At 35.1% G+C, this 21,814-nt stretch overlaps 1 protein-coding gene across 1 annotated transcript in view; it reads left to right on the top strand.

Moving 5' to 3' along the window:
* Positions 1–21,814, top strand: part of LOC132549594 (polycystin-1-like protein 2) — a 48,267-nt gene that overhangs the window by 17,225 nt on the left and 9,228 nt on the right. The window contains exons 6-23 of the mRNA XM_060213534.1: positions 1,199–1,341; positions 2,333–2,424; positions 3,419–3,566; positions 4,299–4,525; positions 5,475–5,678; positions 6,024–6,163; positions 7,461–7,641; positions 8,145–8,287; positions 9,573–9,645; positions 10,677–10,846; positions 12,504–12,632; positions 13,185–13,273; positions 14,498–14,624; positions 15,120–15,392; positions 17,031–17,184; positions 18,532–18,771; positions 19,115–19,317; positions 20,168–20,398. Of these exons, the coding sequence (XP_060069517.1) occupies positions 1,199–1,341; positions 2,333–2,424; positions 3,419–3,566; positions 4,299–4,525; positions 5,475–5,678; positions 6,024–6,163; positions 7,461–7,641; positions 8,145–8,287; positions 9,573–9,645; positions 10,677–10,846; positions 12,504–12,632; positions 13,185–13,273; positions 14,498–14,624; positions 15,120–15,392; positions 17,031–17,184; positions 18,532–18,771; positions 19,115–19,317; positions 20,168–20,398 (2,967 nt within the window). The remainder of the gene's footprint in view (positions 1–1,198; positions 1,342–2,332; positions 2,425–3,418; positions 3,567–4,298; positions 4,526–5,474; positions 5,679–6,023; positions 6,164–7,460; positions 7,642–8,144; positions 8,288–9,572; positions 9,646–10,676; positions 10,847–12,503; positions 12,633–13,184; positions 13,274–14,497; positions 14,625–15,119; positions 15,393–17,030; positions 17,185–18,531; positions 18,772–19,114; positions 19,318–20,167; positions 20,399–21,814) is intronic.

The raw sequence follows: 21,814 nt of genomic DNA on the forward strand, positions 1-21,814 counted from the left end.
CTTTGTTTAATGTTTACCTGTATTACTTTGGAGGTATGTTCACATGCCTGGTCAGTAAGATATCATCGCGTAGACTCATGTTGGCTGGAAGGATATACTAAAGTCACCATCGTCTCTTCGTCTGGGATTCAAACATGGAACCCTGATTTGAGGCTAAGCGAAAACTTCTTGCCGATTGGATTTTACATCATCAACGTTCAGACCAATAATGAAATAATAATCGATGGAACAAAGATATTTTTCTCCCGAACATTGAATGTAAGTATATACAGGTATATTGTATTGTGTAAACTACTAACATACATTGTATTTGTAAACCCAGGGAACCGTCACACAGATTTTACAGTGCATCTTACACAGACTTGCACTAAAGAATAAATGCTGAAGATCCCCAATAGGGCACTCAGTTACACTCTACTGACAACAGACAGCCAAGTCATTACCACTAGATCAGGCAGGGAGTAGGAACTACCATTTTTATAGATTATAGTTTGTCACAACCATGGGACAGAACTTCAAAGCAGTCCTTGGTGATAGGGTGGCACTGTGCTAATGCACTCGTCATTCACTTAGCCATCTGCGGCTCATTACCCAGAATGGATTTGAATAGGTATGGGATCACCTGCTAGAACAATTGGGTTTCCCTGGGTACTCAGGTCTCCTCCCTTGCAGACTTCAATCTGAGCCTACAAGAGTGATTAGCATTAGTTGGAAAAACTTGTCCTGGGAGTGCAGATTATGCTGAAATAAAGGTCAGTTAGAAGTGAGTCTGAGTGTCATGGAGGCAATGAAAAAATTGTTGTCTAAATATATATTACATTCTAAATTTAGTCACCTCTGATGATTATAAAGTGGGGTCAACAAGTGCAGTTCTAACCACAGTGCATTGATTTATAGCTGTTTTACATCCTATTAACAATCAAGGCCATAAAAACCATATGTCACAGTGGGAAAAGGATATGAGAGTTACAGTATACTACATATAAACAAGCATTCCTGTTAATTACAGAAAATTTCAGTAGTATTCTGTTGCAGAGAAATATGTAATAAGCAGTGTATGTTAGAAATAAAAGATATTTATTCAAACAAACAATAATTCACTTTATTCATTAATACCAAGAGTCTGTATAGGGTCTTTGAATTGCATCCTGATTTATTAAACCCTTTTAAACATTGCTGTTGTGACCTGATGTTTCAGGGCTACATTGAGATCACAAAGAACAGATTGATAGCCTCAATGGGCCCTGTATTCAACTCAAACCAGCGTTATAATCAACCACTGGTGCTTGATGCTAGCTTTTCCTCTGATCCTGAAGGAACTTTGACAGTTGCAAATTTCCAGTAAGTGAAAAAAATGAAAAATTTGAGAAACAATCTGTTGTATATTCAGTAATAAGCCCATGTCTGGTAATAAGCCCACCAAAATCTATTTCATTTTGATTTACAAGTTAGCAATGCTATATGAATGTCCTTATTTTAATCAATGTTCACAGTTTTGGGCTCACAGATTTATTGTAGGTTGGATGTTAAAATTTCATTGTTGATTTTAAGCATCTTTAAAAATGGACCAAAAAATGAATGAACACATACAACATTGAATTGTGCTGTAAGTTTCACTTTCTCAGTTGTTTATAAAATGTCTTATTTAATATTCATGTATTGACTTCTGTGGCAAAAGCTCAAATTTATTACACTGACATCAACTAGTTTGGTAATTTTCTTTCTAGAGTAGTTAAAACATTGTATGAGATGTTTCTTACCAGGAGAAATTGTATCAGGTCTTTCATAACAGGAGAAATTATACCAGATGTTTCGTGTCAGGAGAAATTATATCAGGTCTTTGTCACAGGTAGAAATTATATGAAGTCTTTTTTGCCCAAAGAAAATGGTAGAGGTCCTTTTTTAAGGAGAAATTGTATCAGGTCTTTCTTGTATGTAGAAATTGTACTAAATCTTTCTTGTATGAGGAAATTGTATGGCTGGTCTTTCTTGTTTGAAGAAATTGTATGAAGTCTTTCTTGCCTGGAGACCTGGAATTAGGCTTTCTTTGCCCAGAGACTTTACATAAGGACTTTCTTGCCTAGAAACTGGTACGAGGCCTTTCTTGCTTGGAGACATTACATGTGGTCTTTCTTGTATGAAAACCTTGCACTAGAGCTTCTTTACCTGTTTGTTTTATTTCTCTCGTCATCCTCCTTTCTTTGTTGCCTTGTAGCACTATGTCTACTCAGATGTTTACTGCCCCTTGGTTAATTTTGTTATGTCCTTGCTTGTCAGGTAAATGTACATAACAATGTGTATGTTAAATATAGGTATTTAATTTCCATTCTAGGTTTGTGTGGACCTGTGTGATGGATGATGTGCTTCCTTGTTCCATTGTAGGCATAAATATTGCAAGCGACAATATCACCATGCCTCATACAAGTAAAGAAATTCAATATGTTTAAGGGTTCTTACATTGAAATACTTACACTAAGGTGTATCAGTTTTCAAGTAAGAGTTGCCTAGAATTGGCACAGGAGATCTCATCTTTATAAATGGCATGAGCAAAAAATTCTGACAAATAAAGTGAAAAAAAACCTGATATTAAGCATTGCCCACATGAAAATAAGTGATGTTATCAGATGTTGGTAGACACAGAATATGTAGGAAAAAATAAGTGTTTCAAGTAAATGTGATATTAACTGGAAAGTGACATAACAGATGTGACATTAAGTGGGTTCCACTGTATATACTGTAACCTATAAAGAGATGCTTTACTTAAGCTCAACCATGCCATCCTTTAGGCAACGTGTGATCAATATGTCTTTTATAGCCATACTCTGACAGGGCTTTTTTCTGCAGATTCAATATCAAATATCAAGACCTATCTATCATTTCTTATCGATCTAGCATTCCAAAAATAATGTTACAGTGTAGTTTAATTAGCAGATTGTCAAAAAGTCTGGATGGTGCCATCCCATTTACCATGTAAAAAAATTTTTTATACAGCTTCGGGTTCAGAAGATTGTGTGTATATGAGCTGCACAAAGGAGACATAAACCATATAGATGATTTTGTTAGGAATTTTTACATTTTGTTCTTTCTCCCATTTTGAGATTTGTTTTTGACACTCTTTTTAACCTCAGAATTCAAAGTAAAAGTTCCTGTAGTATTGGAAAAAAAATTGTCCCGAAAGTATCAGAACTCATTCCTTTTCCCTTTAATAATCCATGTTTGTGATAAAAGCTTGCATGCAAGTACACACTTTCATAGTTCCAAGTTTCAATTGTAATTGAAAGAATTAAACATCTTAAAAGATTAATCATGGCATTTTCCAGTAAATTTTCTATCTTCTAGCATATTTTTTCTGCCATAAGGAATTTTGTATAACGTCAATAATTGAAGTTAAATTGAATGAATTAGTGTATTTGTTTAGGTGCTGTTGTAACACTTAACAGCCAGTCTCTACAGATAAACAGCAGCTACATGTTTGAGGTGACTGTGAGCACCCCAGAAAGACTCAGCGGAAAGGCCAGGCGCCAGGTCGTCATCAAGAACGATATGCATCCACAGTTAGAAATGATGTAATATTTCCTTCTGATTTATCAATGTAATAGAGGTCATTACTTATTTCAATATCAACTCAAGGGATCAAACCAAGGATCCCTGAGTTACTATAGATTGAGGTAATCAAAATTCCTTCTTAGTCAAGCAATATATTAAGATAGTTTTTACATATAACAAGGTGACATTTAACCCCAAGTGGGTATGTGCTATCTTCTTCTTCTTCTTCTTCTTCTTCTTCTTCTTCTTCTTCTTCTTCTTCTTCTTCTTCTTCTTCTTCTTCTTCAGCAGCAGCAGCACCATTATCAAAGTATTTGCTTGGTTTAGAATGGGTTTCAGGAGCAAAAAACTTGAACAATCACAGAATGATGCAATCGTTTGAAGATTATAAAGGAAAAACTATTCTTCTCATTTTATCCATGAGGTGTCACACATGGAACCTTCAATTTTGCCATGAATTGTGACAACATATTACTAAGCACAGCCGATCAGAATGACATTTCCCTAAGTACCCGATTAAAGGCTTAGGTCAGAGGTGAAGGTCCAGTTTCTAATTATCAATTTGGGTAATTAGTCTATGAGGATATGACGAGACAAAAGCAGTTACTAGTATTAAATGAGGAGTCGCATATAAACCATTTGGTAAAGATTTTGGATCAAATCAAGTGATTAACCAGGGAATTGATAGATATGTCCTACTGAGGAACAAAGTCTTGTCTAAATGAGATATGTTTTTGATTTGTGTTTGACAGGTGTCTGAGTAACTGTTGGAATAAAAAGGTGCCTGGAGTAAACTGGGAGTTATCATTGTATCAGAGTCAGAACCCAAAGTATTTCCATCCATGGTCAACAATGGACATTGCCTGGACTGTGTACAGGGGCAGTGACCTCATCCACCAAGTGTTAAACACTACCAATTATTTACTAGTGGAAGGCAACCTGATACACTTCGACACCACTTACAGCATTCATGTTGACTGTAAGAATCACCACTTTTACATTATTCCATTCCATTATTCTGCCATCTTATGGAGGGGAGGGGTGCATAGAGTGATACCCATATGCGACCGTGACATGCATTTTCACAATTAGATTTTTCTGTCATTATTTGATGTGAAGTACCGGAGGGATCTATATCATATTTTGTCTGTTAAAGGCTTTCCTAAGTGGTCCCGAGTTGTACCCTTTGATATTTAGACTGATTACATACATTTAAACAAAATGGCTGATATGAGGCCATCTTGGATTTTGACAAATGACTTGAGAAATACTGTTAGATCTCAAACTCTTTCTGATATTCTTCTGATTTATATAGAAACATCTTTAATATTCAGGTTGTAAAAACACTTTAGTATATCACAGAAATATACTGCACATTAAATGCAAATATTTTTACTTATGTATTAAGATAGATGTAAAATATTATCCATACCAGTGACCAAGATTGGAGGGTGACCATTGAAAAAGCTCTCTGTAAGTGAAACAGAAAGTCAGCCTGTTAGAATTTAAATCTTTTCCGTACTATGATCATAATACATCTGACAATTGTTTACAAATTACAGCATATCTAACAAAATGATTTGTTTATCTAATTTTGAAAGATTGTCAACAGGTTAATAAAACTGTTGTTTTGTATATAGGGGATCTTTTGCTGTAGTTTAATTTTCACCCATTTCACCTCTTACCATTTGGGGTGAAAATAAAAGGTGAGCAAATGATATCACAGCAGAAATTGTGTGTGCAGTTTTTTAGGACAGTGCTAACAATGTTTGAAAATTAATGATTTTTACCTGAGGGTGATCAAATTAATATTAAACCTTGGCAAATATTTCCTCTACTATGTACAGTATACCCTTCATGTTTGTTATTTTTAGATTCTGTGTTATTTTAAGATTCTGTGTTATTTTTAGATTCTGTTATTTTTACAGTTAAAGTAAAAGTTACGGATGACTTTGATTTGCTTGGCTCTTCCCAGCTGTTGAATGTGAACGCCAATGACTTGCCTGTAATGGGGTCTTGTGATTGTAATCCAGCCCGAGGATTCTCCGATATCTCCACATTTACCATCAGTTGTACTGGATTCTATGACAGCGACACTCTGTTAACATACACACTGGTCACAAATGGTACAGGTTGGTTACTTTATACTGAACGTCACATGAGGAAGAGTTTTATTCTTCTACAATACAGGAGATATGATGTTTGACCTATTTCCAATACAGCTAATTGGGCCTTTTGTTCTTCCACAGTTTTTTTTTCGCTGATTGGAGATGTGAAATTTTTGCTTCATTTTGGAAGAACATTGAGATGGAAATTTTCAAGAGTTAATTACAAATTTTGTGAATTCGGCTTACATAGTTATTAATTTCTGTTGTGAATGGGTCCCATGATATGCCACAAAAAGCCCTAAAAAAGTCCAATCTGCCATTAAGGCCTCATTTTGTCCACGTTATTATTAAGATTATGTGATGTTTTAGTGATGGAAAAAGGAAGCTCTGGCAGTTTCTTTGATGTTAACTTGCCTGGTGGTATCAGCACTACAGATTACTATCCTGACATCGCAGTAGAAGTCATGGACGTATTAAACGGCTCTGTAACGTACAATGTCACAGTGCAGGTAAGTTAAGATGGTGATACATAATACAGCAGTAAATGGTGCTTGGAGCATTACACTAAAACTATAAGAGGTATCAACATGAAACTTCATAGGTAGATAAATCTCAACAAGGAGAAGTGCAGTGCACAAGAACCATCACTCTTTTTTTGCATCATTTAGGAGTTAATGCCCTTTGTTATTTTCCATACTTAAATTTTGTTCGCAGCATTACATTAAAACTATAAGAAGTATTAACATGGAACTTCCTAGATAGACAGATCTCAATGGGTAGGAGAGCAGTGCACAAGAATCACAACTCTCATATTGCCCATTATTATTTCAAATAAATTTTGTCCCAGTCGGTGGCATAACCTATCTCTGACGACCCTTGTTTAAGTAATTAATTAATTTATCTATTTATTTATTTGTTTATCTTCATTTCTTTCTTTATCCATTTATTTATTCATTAGCATTGATAAGTACATCAACCCTGATTAAAATAATAACAGTGTACTGTCAACATGTATGTCCAGAATGTTAATTCAAATTTGATACCAAGTATATTATAATTACCCTATAACTCAATACATCAATATTCTTTAGAAAAACAATGTGATGTGTGTTTGGTTGCTTTATTTTTATAATGTTTGTAAGTTATGATAATTGGGCAAATACAAAGTTGCCAATCAGGTGTGTTTTTACCTTGATTGCTTTGATCATGCCAACTTTAAGCCATAACAATATCTTAAAGTTTTTTATGTAGCTAATCCAATAACACTCCCCATGTTAATCTGTTGACACTCGATAGTTTGTCATTGTATTTGGTGTAATGTGCGCATCAAATTTTCAGTTAAATGATAAATTTGTATATTTCAACTGAAAATTTAGATTTAAAATGTTTTTTTTTTCTTTGAAGAAAAGGAGATTTATGAGTTTCATTTTAAATATGTTGTGCATATGAGCAAAACTATCACCTGACAAAAAGTTTATAAAGAACAGGATGTCCAAGATGTGTCTTTCAAATTTAATTACACGTATAAACAATTACAGTCTTCAAAATTATAGTCTATATATGCCTTCAAGCCAAAAAAAGTAACTAATTTAGAAAATTAAAGCAAATTTTTGCCTCTATCTTAAATTTGCCCTTCCTGTTCATTGAAAAAGGGTGAAAACTAAACAGGGTCGAAAATTTCCTGGTAAATGTCAAAGTTTAACATGGAGATGTAGTTTATCTTTTATAAAAAGGAAAAGTATCGATATGGTACCGTAATACGTCTAGGAATCGATAAAGTGTTTTGTTTAACATTTATTGTGACAGGTATACCCATCTCTAGCTGAGTACACAGAAAATATCAACCAGTCTCCTGTCAGTTCCTCTGGATGCGTGGTCAGTCCAGAGAGTGGATATGCTCTGGTGACAAACTTCTCTGTGATCTGTGGTGATTTTTCAGATTTGGATCCTCCATTGATGTACTATCTATATTACAAAGGACAAACAGGTAAAGTGGGATATGCTGCATACATGCTTGTCCTTCTAGAAAATGCTCGATTAGACTTTAAGTATTTAGTTTTCCTGGCTACCTAGTCACAGTTTGTATAAATTAGGGCTGTATACTTTAAACTGTGCCTTTACTAAAACTGATGATAGCGCGTAGTGGTCGTAACCGTTGGACGACATCTAGATCACAGTAGTTTTAGAGGCTAACTGTTCTGAGATGTTGAGAAGTCTTCATTTCACGTTAACTTCGATTTGTTGCATAGATTTTTATAATCTCAGAATTTACAGGGACAAGAATATAGGTCAGGTTCCCTTCTCTGTCTATGGCATTGTGTCCTGTTTGATCAAGTTCTACACCTGATCAGTTTTGCACAGAAGTGAAGGTTGTTAAGTCCTATTTCTAGTTCCTAAATGTGTACAACACACCAATATCACCGAAGACTTGCTATGGAAACTAGGGGTATTTAAGACCCTTAACATACAGATGTTATCCTACTTTTTCAGAGTTGCTGCTGTATAAAGGGAACAGTACTGCAACAACTTTCTTCTACCTCAGTGAAGGTCAAGGAGAGAACAACACCGCCTCTCTGGTGTTTAAGGCTAATGACATGTACAAAGCTGCCACAGAAATAAATCTATCTGTACAGGTATATAACAAATTACAGGTTTGAGCCATTCAGTAGACTGGCCCATGAGACAAGTGCTTGACTCCTAAATATGAGTTATGACTCTTGGGTTTGAAGGTCCACATCTTTTCATATATATTTTGACTTTTATTACTTATGATTTTATTTGGAAATCACGAAATATCAAAGGTCAACTCAAGAGTTGTTAGTTCCAACCCAGATGGTATTAGGGTATTTTTCATTACTCCTTCCTATTTCAGATTTGGTGCTGTTGACCTCTCCAAGGATAGAAGCTATCTGGGATTGAGGTGCTTCCTTGGAGATATCAAATCTTGGTTGTTATTGTGAAGCAGGGAATAGTGTGCAAGTTTAGAGTACAGGGCATGTTACTAACCTCAGCTTGTAGGAATTTCAGAATGAGCGGTAGAGTGTCTGGCTAGGGATTAATGTGCTGCTAATTCAAATCCCAGCAGTGGAAGAGTGTTTTTCATTAGTCCTTTTTGTTGCATATCTTGTATGCATGGCAAACCAATATCCAGTCTCTTAAATTTTCATCCCCATGTATGTGACAATGTCATGCATGATGAGCCTTCTACCATACTTAAGAAATAGGATAAAAAGTATGGAAAAGTGTCTGATTTGCTCAACCCAAACCTCTCTGGGGCTCAAACTAGCACGAATAATATGGCTCTCAAGGCAGACAGCATATGTATGTAACCTACAGGATTGTAAAGGGAAATTCAATCTCCCACTATTTAAGACAAAGTAAAGCGACTGTTTTTTTTTTAATAGATTTTTATATTTTTTTTATTTTTTATTTTATTTTTATAGATGTGATAAGCCCACCGGTCAGCCATCTTTGAGACAATATTTTATACATATATTATCCTGTTGGTTTATTAAAGGACAACTGACATAAGATATGAAGGAAGAATGTGAATGTATACATACATGACATTGTATAACAGGTTTTCTTGGGGGGGGGTTCTGGTATTAGATACTTTCTATTGTTGTCATACAATTTCATTAAGATATTGAACTGGCATGTCATTGTTGAGAAATACATCATATTATATGATTTTAATTACTTCTCTTAAATGGGTATGGTTGAAATCAGCTATTCTGGTTCTAAAACAAACTGTCAAATAAAATAAACCAATGATTTAAGACTTAAGCTAATTTGGATTTTGTGCCGTAAATTCCTGCAGATAGTTACATTCATTTATAGAGCATTCACTCTTAATTGTCATGAACAGAAATATATATGAATTGTATTAATTTGGAATATTTGTTTCCAATTTTGCAGGTTTTACCCTTCGATACTTTGGGCACAGATGTCCTGAATTTTGTGCAAGACAACTTTCTTTCAGGAGAAACAGGTATTCACGCTGTAGTTGTTTCAACTTAAAGTAGAATAACTATACTGCCTCAAATGATTCCTGCCAAATTAAGATCATTTATGCTCTTCTGGTGAGACAACTCTCTGAGTACCCCACACAGTAAATATAAGTGGACACTGATTCAGTAACATTGCTCTGATTTCAAATTTTCTGTTGACTTTGTTAATCAAGGTGAACCTGCTGAGTTGACATTGCAGACCATAGGCACCCTCGATTGTTAACTGTTAACTTTGTTAATCAAGGTGAACCCGCTGAGTTGACATTGCAGACCATAGGCACCCTTGATTGTTAACTGTTAACTTTGTCAATCAAGGTGAACCCGCTGAGTTGACATTGCAGACCATAGGCACCCTCGATTGTTAACTGTTGACTTTGTTAATCAAGGTGAACCCGCTGAGTTGACATTGCAGACCTTAGGCACCCTAGATTGTTAACTGTTAACTTTGTTAATCAATGTGAACCTGCTGAGTTGACATTAACTGTTAACTTTGTTAATCAAGGTGAACCTGCTGAGTTGACATTGCAGACCATAGGCACCCTCGATTGTTAACTGTTAACTTTGTTCATCAAGGTGAACCTGCTGAGTTGACATTGCAGTTAACCCTAGATTGTTAACTGTTAACATCAAGGTGAACCTGCTGAGTTGACATTGCAGACCTTAGGCACCCTAGATTGTTAACTGTTAACTTTGTTAATCAAGGTGAACCCACTGAGTTGACATTGCAGACCATAGGCACCCTCGATTGTTAACTGTTAACTTTGTTAATCAAGGTGAACCTGCTGAGTTGACATTGCAGACCATAGGCACCCTCGATTGTTAACTGTTAACTTTGTTAATCAAGGTGAACCTGCTGAGTTGACATTGCAGACCATAGGCACCCTAGATTGTTAACTGTTAACTTTGTTCATCAAGGTGAACCTGCTGAGTTGACATTGCAGACCATAGGCACCCTAGATTGTTAACTGTTAACTTTGTTAATCAAGGTGAACCTGCTGAGTTGACATTGCAGACCATAGGCACCCTCGATTGTTAACTGTTAACTTTGTTAATCAAGGTGAACCTGCTGAGTTGACATTGCAGACCATTGGTTCCCTAGGCAATGTCATCAATGAAGATATAACAAGTGCTAATTACACAAATGAAACACAAGCTGCAGAGCGACTAAATTTGAGGGCACAGGTATGTATTGTTTAGGATTATTATTGTATTAAAGGCAAATTTCAGCTGGGAAAATAAAGTATTACTTTTGGATAGTGCTCAAATTGCGGTTTACATTGAGGTACTGCTCTTAAGCTTCCCTCAGTTCTGTTTGGGCATGTCATTAATGGAATTATCCTGATTCTTTCTCCTTTCGATAGAATATTATTTCATTTGAAATTATTAAAACAATGGTAATCAGAATCTTCAGTCGCATTTTCACTCAACTACCAATGGCAGTTCTTGGGATTCCTCATCTTTTTGACGTTCATTAAGTAGGACCCAAATGTCCTGCCTGTTCTTGCATGCAATTTTGTATAGGCATTCTGCAGTGTTCTTTTTGGGTGTTTTTTCCTTTGGATGGACAAATATTTGGAATAGTCTTGTGAAATTTAATGGCTTTGGAATACCATGACCACTGTAAATCCTCAGAGTGATTTCCAACAGGCTTCTGTTGTAAGGAATGGCTACCTCTTCTTTTATCTTATTCTATTCCATGGTGTTGTTTTGCCTCTTAATCTTTTCTTAGCTTTCTCAAAATTTGTTGTTAACTTTCTGAGATGCCCAATCAGGGGATCCAATGTTTTCCTGGCACTATGGATGTGATTTTGTTCTTGCTTCTTGTCTTGTTCTTCTTGATATTAGTTTCACATTTTTAGAGCAAAGTTCATACAACAACTAACTTCAGGTATAAAGGATGATGCGATCAAAAGTTGAGGCATTGGTCTGTGTGTGTGTTCTGCCTATAGACTGCACACATGCTGGTGAAAGTGACAATGTATAGTCATCAGAACTTCACACTTAAATCTTCTACTGGGTTTGTTATAGGAACTTTTTATTCTACTGACGATACCAACTTGAAGAATACTCTGAAAATTATTCTTCTCGATGAGCTTGATTTTCTGTCAGTTATACAAGGGTTATATATCAGCTACTGTTAGAATTCTGTAAGAATATTATCTCAAGTTTCAGAAGACCTCAATTATCCTGCTGACTTACAATCAAGTACTTTAATGGGATGGTATATGTTAGTTTCCTGAACAAAACAACCTTAACCTTTTTTTTTTGAGGTCACACTGTTAGATTAAAATGTCAAACATCAAGGATGATCATTTTTAGTAATGTCATGAATACCAGTACTTTATCTCATTTCTAATGTGCATTGGTACATCCAATACAATTTATGGAACACCTGGTTTTTATTTTGTTTTCATTGTTTTGGCATCCATGTGAGCAAAACGGCAAAACCCTTTTGTTCCTTAAGCCACTGTTCTTCTGGGGAATAATTAATAATTAGGGATCAAGTCATAGCATTTGGCTAATAGGTTCTTTAGATAATACTTTTAATAATTTTTGCAGAAAAAAATAACCTTTACCCATATTCAGTTTGCATGAGAAAACCATGTGGTTAACAAATAATATCGCAAACAATGACATAACTATTGATACCTGCTCACAAGAGCAGGTAACTCTTGATAACAAAAAGACAGAATACACAATGAGCTATACAGGCCAGTTAAACCTCTTGTTTATGAAATAGAAAAGTTTTATTTGAAATTGTCATAAAATGAAAAAAAAAAAAAAAAAAATAGTATATACCGTGTAGTTCAAATAATGATTTCAAACATTTGTATGTCAGATGAGGGAGTCACTGACCGAGTCGCTACTGATTGCTGACATAGAACCAAACTTTGATGAAGTCAACCAAGTCTCTCAAGTACTGGACTCTCTGATCAGTGTGAAGGAGGAGGTCACTGAGAAACAGGAGGTAGAGCATGCTATTACACATGATCAGTGAGGCAGAGGGGCCAATATTTTTATAATTTTTAGATAGCAATTTATGTCACAGTTATTTCAGTTTTCTATTCCATCCCATAACCTAATTGTGTGAGCAGTGCCTTCAGATGGTATTTTAGCCAATTGGTTAAATACTAATACTTTTCCAACTTTGGGGGTAAAATACAATTTCATTTTATTCATTTTCCTTCTAAGGGTTTATAATGGGGAAGTTATTTTCTTGATTTTTTGTGTTTCTTGTTTTGTACATCAATCACAATTACATTGTTTCCTTTTTAGTTTGTCTGCCATTTTGTTAAAGAATTTGGAACTTAATTGTTGGTAGATTTTACTGGTAACACTTAGGAATTGATAATGATAACAGATGATACATTTCCTATGAGTTTGTGCATTACATACCCATTATTCAGAAATCTGAGAATTTGGCAGACATTTTCTCCCCAAGAAGGAAATGTTGACATTAAATTTATTTTAGATAAATTTGTTTGAAATAACCTGATTTTTGTCACTACAATCGTTTTAGGAGTTGACTGTTATAGTATTTGGAAATCTAACAGAAAAATTAGATGATGTTGGAAAGACTGATGCTTTAGAGACGAGATCTACATCAAAGTAAGCTCATTTTAATTTTGATATTGTGAGTTCCTTCCAATACCATACTTTCTAACCAGAAGCACAAACCCCAGAATAACAAAATGTAATATTCATTTTGTGGTGTGTGTAATTGCCCCAGTATTAAAATGATATTGTCTTTCAAAATCGTAACTTTTCCAATATTGATTTCCAATTTATTACTTTTAATAGAATACTAAATAAGATTAACAAAAATAACCCATGTACACTGTTGGTACAACTACTTTTGAATGACACCACATTCACATTCCACATGTCCAGCTCATGTACTTAACTACACTGATGCTGGAAAATACTTTAGGAGGTAATGATTGATTTTCTAGACATACATTAGGTGATCACAGTTTACTGGTGGACCTATTCAAGTTTATTCAGTTATAACGTGTTTAAAACCTTGTGATAGATATTTGAAGATCTATGGGCCCCCTCATCTCTGTTTAGAGTTAGTTGGCTACAGTGTATCGGATAACTAATGCTTAAGAAGGTTGTTTTCTCAATCCACGACTTAAGAACTTGTTCAGCCTAAGTCAATGATGTGGTTTGCTTTGTGGAAGGATCTGTTGATGCTGATTTCTTATTTGATCATGGACTTGTTTGGATATGGTAAATTTTCTGTCTTTTACATTCACACCTTTTTGGTGTGAAGTAAATTTAATCTAAAATTTCATTCCAATCACTCTGATAAATGATCTGTCACAGTTCTTGCATCAGGTGTTGCATATGCATTGTGACATAAAGACTCTCTAGACTTTGCAACTTTTCAGATATTTTGAAACATTTTGCAAGATTTAATGGCTTTTGCTACAGTGCCATGGTACATACTCATCTTCAGTAGTAAGATATAATGAGTATTGGAGGTTGAACCTTAGATGTATGTCTTTTCCCCCATAGTGCAGTACTTCAATTGTACAGCTTTAACAAGAATTAAGGTTTTTCATTAAGGAAGGGCATTTAGTGCCATGAATTTCTTCCTCACATGTGAAATTGATGTGATAATGCATTACAATTTTCACCCAGGTATAGGTAGAGTTGTAGTACAGTCAAAACGTCTGACTCACTGCCATCTTGTGCACTTTGTGCACCAGTTTTGATTTTTGTGATGAGAAAGTAACAATATCATGCTTTTCCAGGTACAATTAATTAGTAACAACTAAATCAACATGAGATATTTTATGTTTGGAAATGTTGTATATTTGATAACAGGAATTTATTGGCCTCAATGGGAAGTTTTCTGACTATTATAAAGGACAGAGGGACATCAATTAAGAAAATTAATACAACTGCGTCTGGTCAGATCACAGACTCGTCAAAGAAGGAAAAGTTAGAAAAGGTCAGGTAGTGACTGTATTGTTTCTGTTACATGTCTCCTCTCTATTGCAGAATACCTTAGTAATTGAGTGCTAGTCCACATAAAACACTTTAAATTATAAGTTTATATAACTATTCAGTTTGTATCTGATAGATCTTCATATCCAACCCCTATATCTATATCTTCATTAGAAAATGTACTTAGTTGTACACTTGTATATTTATAAATAGATAAATCCAGTACCATAATTATCTAAAAGGCATATCTAATTTTATATCAACTGCGGTAGAATCATACATTTGTGCGATAGAACGGCAGAGCATGCACACAAATATGCGATAGCTTATTTTGTCCAGTTTTCCTATCATGCAGACATCTTGCGCACATCTCATTACATTGTGAGATCCCACTGCTGCAGTTAACAGTGTAAAAGAGTTATGTCCCTTTGTTAATTCCAGTAAGAGCTGTTGCAATTACAATGAGGTGTATCTATATGCTATTCTGTCTCATTTTCAGGTGAAAGAGAACACGTTACAGATGCTGTCCTCTGTAGAGAAAGTTGTAGACATATTGACGGACACAATACAAGTTGCCAATGAACCTGTGATCGTTCAGACACCTGCTATGGCGATCAGAGTCCAAGAAATAACGGCAGACAACAAGTCATCAGAAGCAAACCTCACGCGAGCTGTCCTAGCCGATAATTCCAGTATTGGTTTTCTACTGCCACCTACACATATTCTCAGACAATCAGTCCCAGGAGGAGATAACTCTTCAGTTTTTACACAGGTATTCACCAGAAATGAAAATAAATCCTGTGGGTTTTGGAAAAAAATACCATTAAAATGTCAGTATTTAAGATTTGATAAATGTTAGCTTAGTATTGTTTATAGCATAGTAAAATTATAATCAATAATACACCAGTGGTAGTAATCATACCTGTCAACTTTCCCAAATTAGTTGGATTTTCATATAGGAAAAATGATATGTAAAAATGACCACCTGTCCACAAGGCTTAGGTAAGTATACTCAGTATCACCTTGGCTATCATCCTAGCTAACTGTCACGCTTAGGAGCAGACTTGTGTGGGACTTGGTTTTCACTTATTAGGCCTAAAGGTAGACCTTTGTACATGACTCAGGAGCGGGTCCAGGTAAATAGTCATTGAAGATGAAGTCATGATAAAGCTGATGAAGCACTTATTACCATGTACATGATATGCCTGCATGGAAAAATAACAAATTCAACAAGAAAATAGCTTGAAAAAGATCTTTCTGGGGTAATATTGTCTTTCTATTTTACTACAACTTAGCTTTTTTAATTTCCATTAATACAAAATAGCAAGATCAACTGAAGCAAAACTACTTTCTCAATGCATGACAGTTTTCCATTGCAAACTTTGCGGGATAAATTGCATGCTGAGGTTTAACTTCTACAGTAAATCCCTTTGCCATTTTCAGGTAGAAATAAAGTTCTGGATGGTTTTTGTTGCTAACTTATAGTGCATTTTTTTGTGAGAAGTGTAGTTTTATGGACAAACTTTTCCTCATATGTCACCTGTAGATCTCATTGGCTCCTAGTTGTACATTGTCGATTTTGGTATTCATCAGAAAATTAAATTGGCAGACAGATGGCCATATCGTATTTTGAAGTAAGCTATCACTATTACTTAGAAAGTTCTGTATGGATCTTTCTCAAATTTCATTTGTAGACCCATTTAAATCCCTGGTTTTGCATTTTACTTTATGCAACTTATTGGAAAAGAAAAAAAATGAGTTAATGCGGGTGATTCAGTCACATTGCATTTTGCCTGAGGTGAAATTTGTTGTCGCTTTTTCTTCAGAAGAACACAATGGATCATAAACAATTTCATATTTCTTTTGATTGCATTGTCCATCCTTGGAATGAATAAAAATGACTCTTGATATGACCTTCAGGCAGTCATCTTGGATTATGATAGTTATAGTTTGTAACTTCTATATCTTTAGAAGCTCTGGAAAAATCATTCTCACATTTCATACTTGGGATCTCCCTCTATAGATGCTTAGTTGCGCATTTTGATTTTAAGACTGATCAGGAAAAGAAGATAGTGGAAAATGTGGTCATCTAGTATTATGACAGACATATTGGTTATTGTTATATCTTGAGGAGTTCTCGGTGGATCACAGTCAAATTTTAAAAAGTTTGAGTTTCCTTGATTCAACTTTTGGAGTTGCTAAAAAAGAGAAAAGAAGGGGAAAGATGACAACTGCTATAAGAGCTTATAAAGATTATACAATGGTGGGTGCCTCTTGAATCTCTCGTTTAAAAGATCTTGTCAACATTTTTAAGACTTAACCTCAATGGATCATAGAAGTAGATGAATCTTCACACAATTTTTGACTGTATGTTATTGTACAACAAATTTGTTTTTGTTTTTTGTTTTAGATTGTAGTAACTAAGGACAACATGTACAACTGGGATGAGTCAGCTGACAGAATTACGTCCTCTGTTGTTGATATCGTTGTCAAGGACAAAAACCTTCAGACATTGACGCTAAAGAACATGTCTAACCCTGTTACTCTCCAGTTTGAAACTGACGGTTTGTTTTTCACATGAGATAAACGTAATTAGTCTGAGGTTTTTCTGTAAAATGAAACATTTTTGTGGGGCTCAATTTCCATGGTTTTTCAAAACGTTACTTTTCAAGGACACTTGATTTCATTGATAAATATAGCTCTATAAATCTGCTTTCAGTCAACTTGTCTATTCATTGGTGCAGAGAATTTAAAATGGCCTTTATAGGCAGGTGATCTTAATACAGAGGTTCAGTTATGATAAACCATCACATCTACATCAAAGCATCTGGCATTTAAATAGAGGTGATCTGAGAGAGGTTTGACTGTATATTATACATACTATGGGATTCATAGCAAAATTTAATCTGCTTATGTATTCAGATCTAATTTATATTTTTTTATGTATTTCAAGACAGTGATATTGCTATGAATGAGGGTTTTTCAAGTAAAATATCTGTCCCATCCCAGGACTCGAGGTTTTGTTTAGGTCTATCCCAGTAACGCATCTATCCGACCCTAGGACTCCATGTTTTGTTCAGGTCTATTTCAGTAACACATCTATCTCACCCCAGAACTCCAGGTTTTGTTTAGGTCTATTCCAGTAACACATCTATCCCACCCCAGGACTATAGGTTTTGTTTAAGTCTATTCCAGTAACACATCTATCCCACCCCAGGACTATAGGTTTTGTTTAAGTCTATTCCAGTAACACATCTATCCCACCCCAGTACTCTAGGTTTTGTTTAGGTCTATTCCAATATCACATCTATTCCACCCCAAGACTTTAGGTTTTGTTTAGGTCTATTCAAGTAACACATCTATCCCACCCCAGGACTATAGGTTTTGTTTAGGTCTATCCCAGTAATACATCTACCCAACCCAGGACTATAGGTTTTGTTTAGGTCTATTCCAGTAACACATCTATCCCACCCCAGGACTATAGGTTTTGTTTAGGTCTATTCCAATATCACATCTATTCCACCCCAGGACTTTAGGTTTTGTTTAGGTCTATTCCAGTAACACATCTATCCCACCCCAGTACTCTAGGTTTTGTTTAGGTCTATTCCAGTAACACATCTATCCCACCCCAGTACTCTAGGTTTTGTTTAGGTCTATTCCAGTAACACATCTATCCCACCCCAGTACTCAAGGTTTTGTTTAGGTCTATTCCAGTAACACATCTATCCCAACCCAATGACTCCAGATTTTGATAATCGTTAAGATCATTCATCAATACTAATAAGCAGAAAACAGAAGACAGATAGAAGTGGTAATTAACTTTGGAATCCTGGGGTCAAGTTGATGTTTGACTTATAGCACAAAGATATCTAGCCTGACAAGGTATCTTAAAATCTGATTTTATTAATCAGGTCATAATTTGACATCCCATGTGCTGAAGTTTACATATGACACATCAAGAAATCAAGTCATCTCAAGCAGCATCCTGAAGGTCAGCATGACTGACCTTGATCCAGTTATGTTCATAATGGTATACATCCAGATTACAGAACTGGAACTTACCTTGGTGGTGTACAATTCTACAGAAGATGACAAGATATCTGCCGGTACAGTTCAGCAAAATGGCACTCATATAGCAGTTAGTCAATCAGGTAAGCAGATAAAATGTTGTTCATCAGGAAATAGTAGCTCAGCATCCCTTTATCACTTCTATGAATTCAGTTATTTTTGTTGGGCTGAAATTTTCGGATTGTACAAAGAAAAATATACATATTTATTCACTACTGGCACTTGATTTCGTGGGAAAATCTTTCTTAAAAACTCCACAGTACTTAATATTTTGTCTATTAATTCACCTGTTTATCATATCCTTATCACATGAATTTTGAGGATTATGAGTATCTTTGAAATAAAACTCCCATAAAATTAAATTTTTTCACAATACTTGCATGCTGAAGAGATCTTACGGATATGCTTCTCCTTGTTGTGTTGTAGAGGATGATGTCACATCACTAATGTTTGAGGTATCCAAAGAACTGTATTTGAGTATTGCTGTTAAAGAAGGACAGAGCATCACAGTGAATCAAACAGATGGACCATATGTAGCCACTAATGTCTCCATCAGGATAGGAACCACCAAAACCATGTGTGGCTTCTATAACAATGTCACCGATCAGTGGTCAGATGATGGCTGTTGGGTATGTGATTTCATTTTCTTGTTTTCTTAACGTGGCTTTAGAGGTCTAGTCCAGTAAAATATATGTCTCTCCCTAGGACTTGAGCTTTGTTTAAAGGGGTGAAATATTGTATCACCCATAGAATTTTATCAATAATCAGAAGGATACTGAGCCAGGGATGGCACTGTGATATGATATGGAGTCCTCATGGTCATGCAGACTTTTACTGGAAAAGATACGAGATTTTAAAAAAAATAAAGGTTTTTATCAAGACCATTATGCAAAATAAGCAAATTCAAATTCAAAGCAAATAGTATAAATGAAATAGGATGCAAAGCCAGCAAGCAATTCCTTGTCATAGAACTGTTTGGTCTTTTTTTTTCCTTTTTTGTCCTTCCATTTGGAGGTGTGGGGCATATAGTGTTGCTCATGTCTGTCCATATTAAGTCCCATTCTGAATCAAAGTCTTATCATAGAGCTCTCAAAAGATTTGGATAACATAAAATCAAGTTCTACACCATGTCTTATGATGGTCTTTAGTCTCTATTTAGGGATCAAAGGTCACATTTAACAACTTCTCCGTTACAAGATTTGTGAACACGTATTTTCCAAAGAAATTTTCAACAGATTAAGTTCTTATATTCACACCATATTTATATTTAAGCCAAGTTTTACACTAGTTGCTGGTGATTACAAGTCTGAATTAAACTGATGAAAGCCACATTTGATAATGTCTGCAATAAAAACATTGTCCACAAGATTACAAAGATATATTTTTGCACATATAGAGACAGGACATTCATGTCTTATAGACATTTTCTAGTTTTATAAAGCTTGCTTCAATACTGTATATACTGTTTTTACTTGACAGATGTCTCCTCTTAAAGAACTGGCCACAGTGACTTGCTCTTGCGACCACCTGACTGCCTTTGCTGCAGGTTTCATCATTGTGCCTAACTTGGTAGACCCTATTGGTGATGCTGCTCTTTTCTTGACCTTCTTTGATAATCCTGTGGTTGTCATCACAGTATTGGTAGTATGGAGCCTCTACCTGATAATGATGGTGTGGGCAAGGCGCACAGACAGGGTGGAAAGCATGAAGGTAAAATTCTATGTGTTCAAGTTGCAAATATATTTTCACAGTCATCAATGTCTTGCCATGTTAAACTGCATTGAATTGTGTTTTTTTAATTCATTCCAACACCCATATGTTTATATATGTATTTGCCATGCTAATACCTTTTTATTGGGGTTGGGTACATATAGTGTAAGCCATGTCTATCTTTCGTATCATATCCAGTTCTCATTCTATGTCATATCTTGAGGTAAATTCCTCTGAGACATAAGATTCATTATTTACTCAAAAAGGAATTGTATGACATCAATTTCTAAACCTTACATTTGGGTCATTGGTAAAGGTTAAAGGGTTAAAGGTCATATTTCACAACATCTGCAAATTCATCAATCACACAATTATACTTACATGCATGAGAGCAGGGACATTTATGGCTTATCAACATTTTAATTATCTTCTCTTTTTTTTTTTTTTTTTTGTATTAATTTTATTAATTGACCTTTAACCTGGCCGAGAATTCTTCACTGATATATCTTTTCTACATAGCCACAATATATGGCTTACTCATGAAATCAACATGTGTATTTTCAAAAAAAAATATTTATATACCAAATTTGTATCAATTAATATCAAAAGGGTTTAATTATTGTATGAAATGGGGAATTTTTGCACAGGATTCTACACATTTATTTGTTTGTTTGATGAGGATTCTTGTAAATATAGATTTATCACCCTCAGGTTTATCGCCACATCATCAGTTTTCAGTTATGATATCCATGTACTTAGTAACTCAAGGTGGCTACCACACTGAACACCATAGGAGGCCATTTGCATGCCCTACAGAGCAATTATGGTAAAGTTTCTTGCCAAGAGAAATGTGCAATCTGCATTGCTCATATCAGTCTTTTTCTCAACTCCCTAAGAAACACAAACAGGTAAATGAGCGTCAAACTACACTTCACCTGAGGTTCATCATTTCTTTATTTCCTCCAATATTGAAGAGTAATTACAATGACAAATATTGTAAATTTAGGTGAAAATTAAAGAAAAAAGTGCAATAATATATGTATATAAATATTGAACAATGAATGTGAATAACCAATTCATCAATAATGGAGATTTCTAGCAGAACACATCAAACATTAGATAGGAGATGGCCTTCACTGAAAAGTCATATTGTAGGCCTTTTCAGAAAACATTAGACAATCTTTCATAAAAAATGTAAACAAAGATGAATCGTCATAAAATGATTCATAAATTTCCTCACTGGGGGCACCCAACAGAGACGCTATCTGGACATCTCTGTCCGCCTGGTTAAATGATACATACACATTAACTAGATATTTGTCCACAAAACTGGTAAAAAGATTATCTCGCAGAGACTTCAATATGGGCTCTTTGCAGTCAAGTAAACTGACTGCGTCTTCAAAAGTGCCTTTACAT

This window comes from Ylistrum balloti, unplaced genomic scaffold (genome assembly GCF_031769215.1).
Source record: "Ylistrum balloti isolate Yb309-2 unplaced genomic scaffold, AGI_CSIRO_Ybal_v1 Utg370066, whole genome shotgun sequence".
Lineage (NCBI taxonomy): Eukaryota > Metazoa > Mollusca > Bivalvia > Pectinida > Pectinidae > Ylistrum > Ylistrum balloti.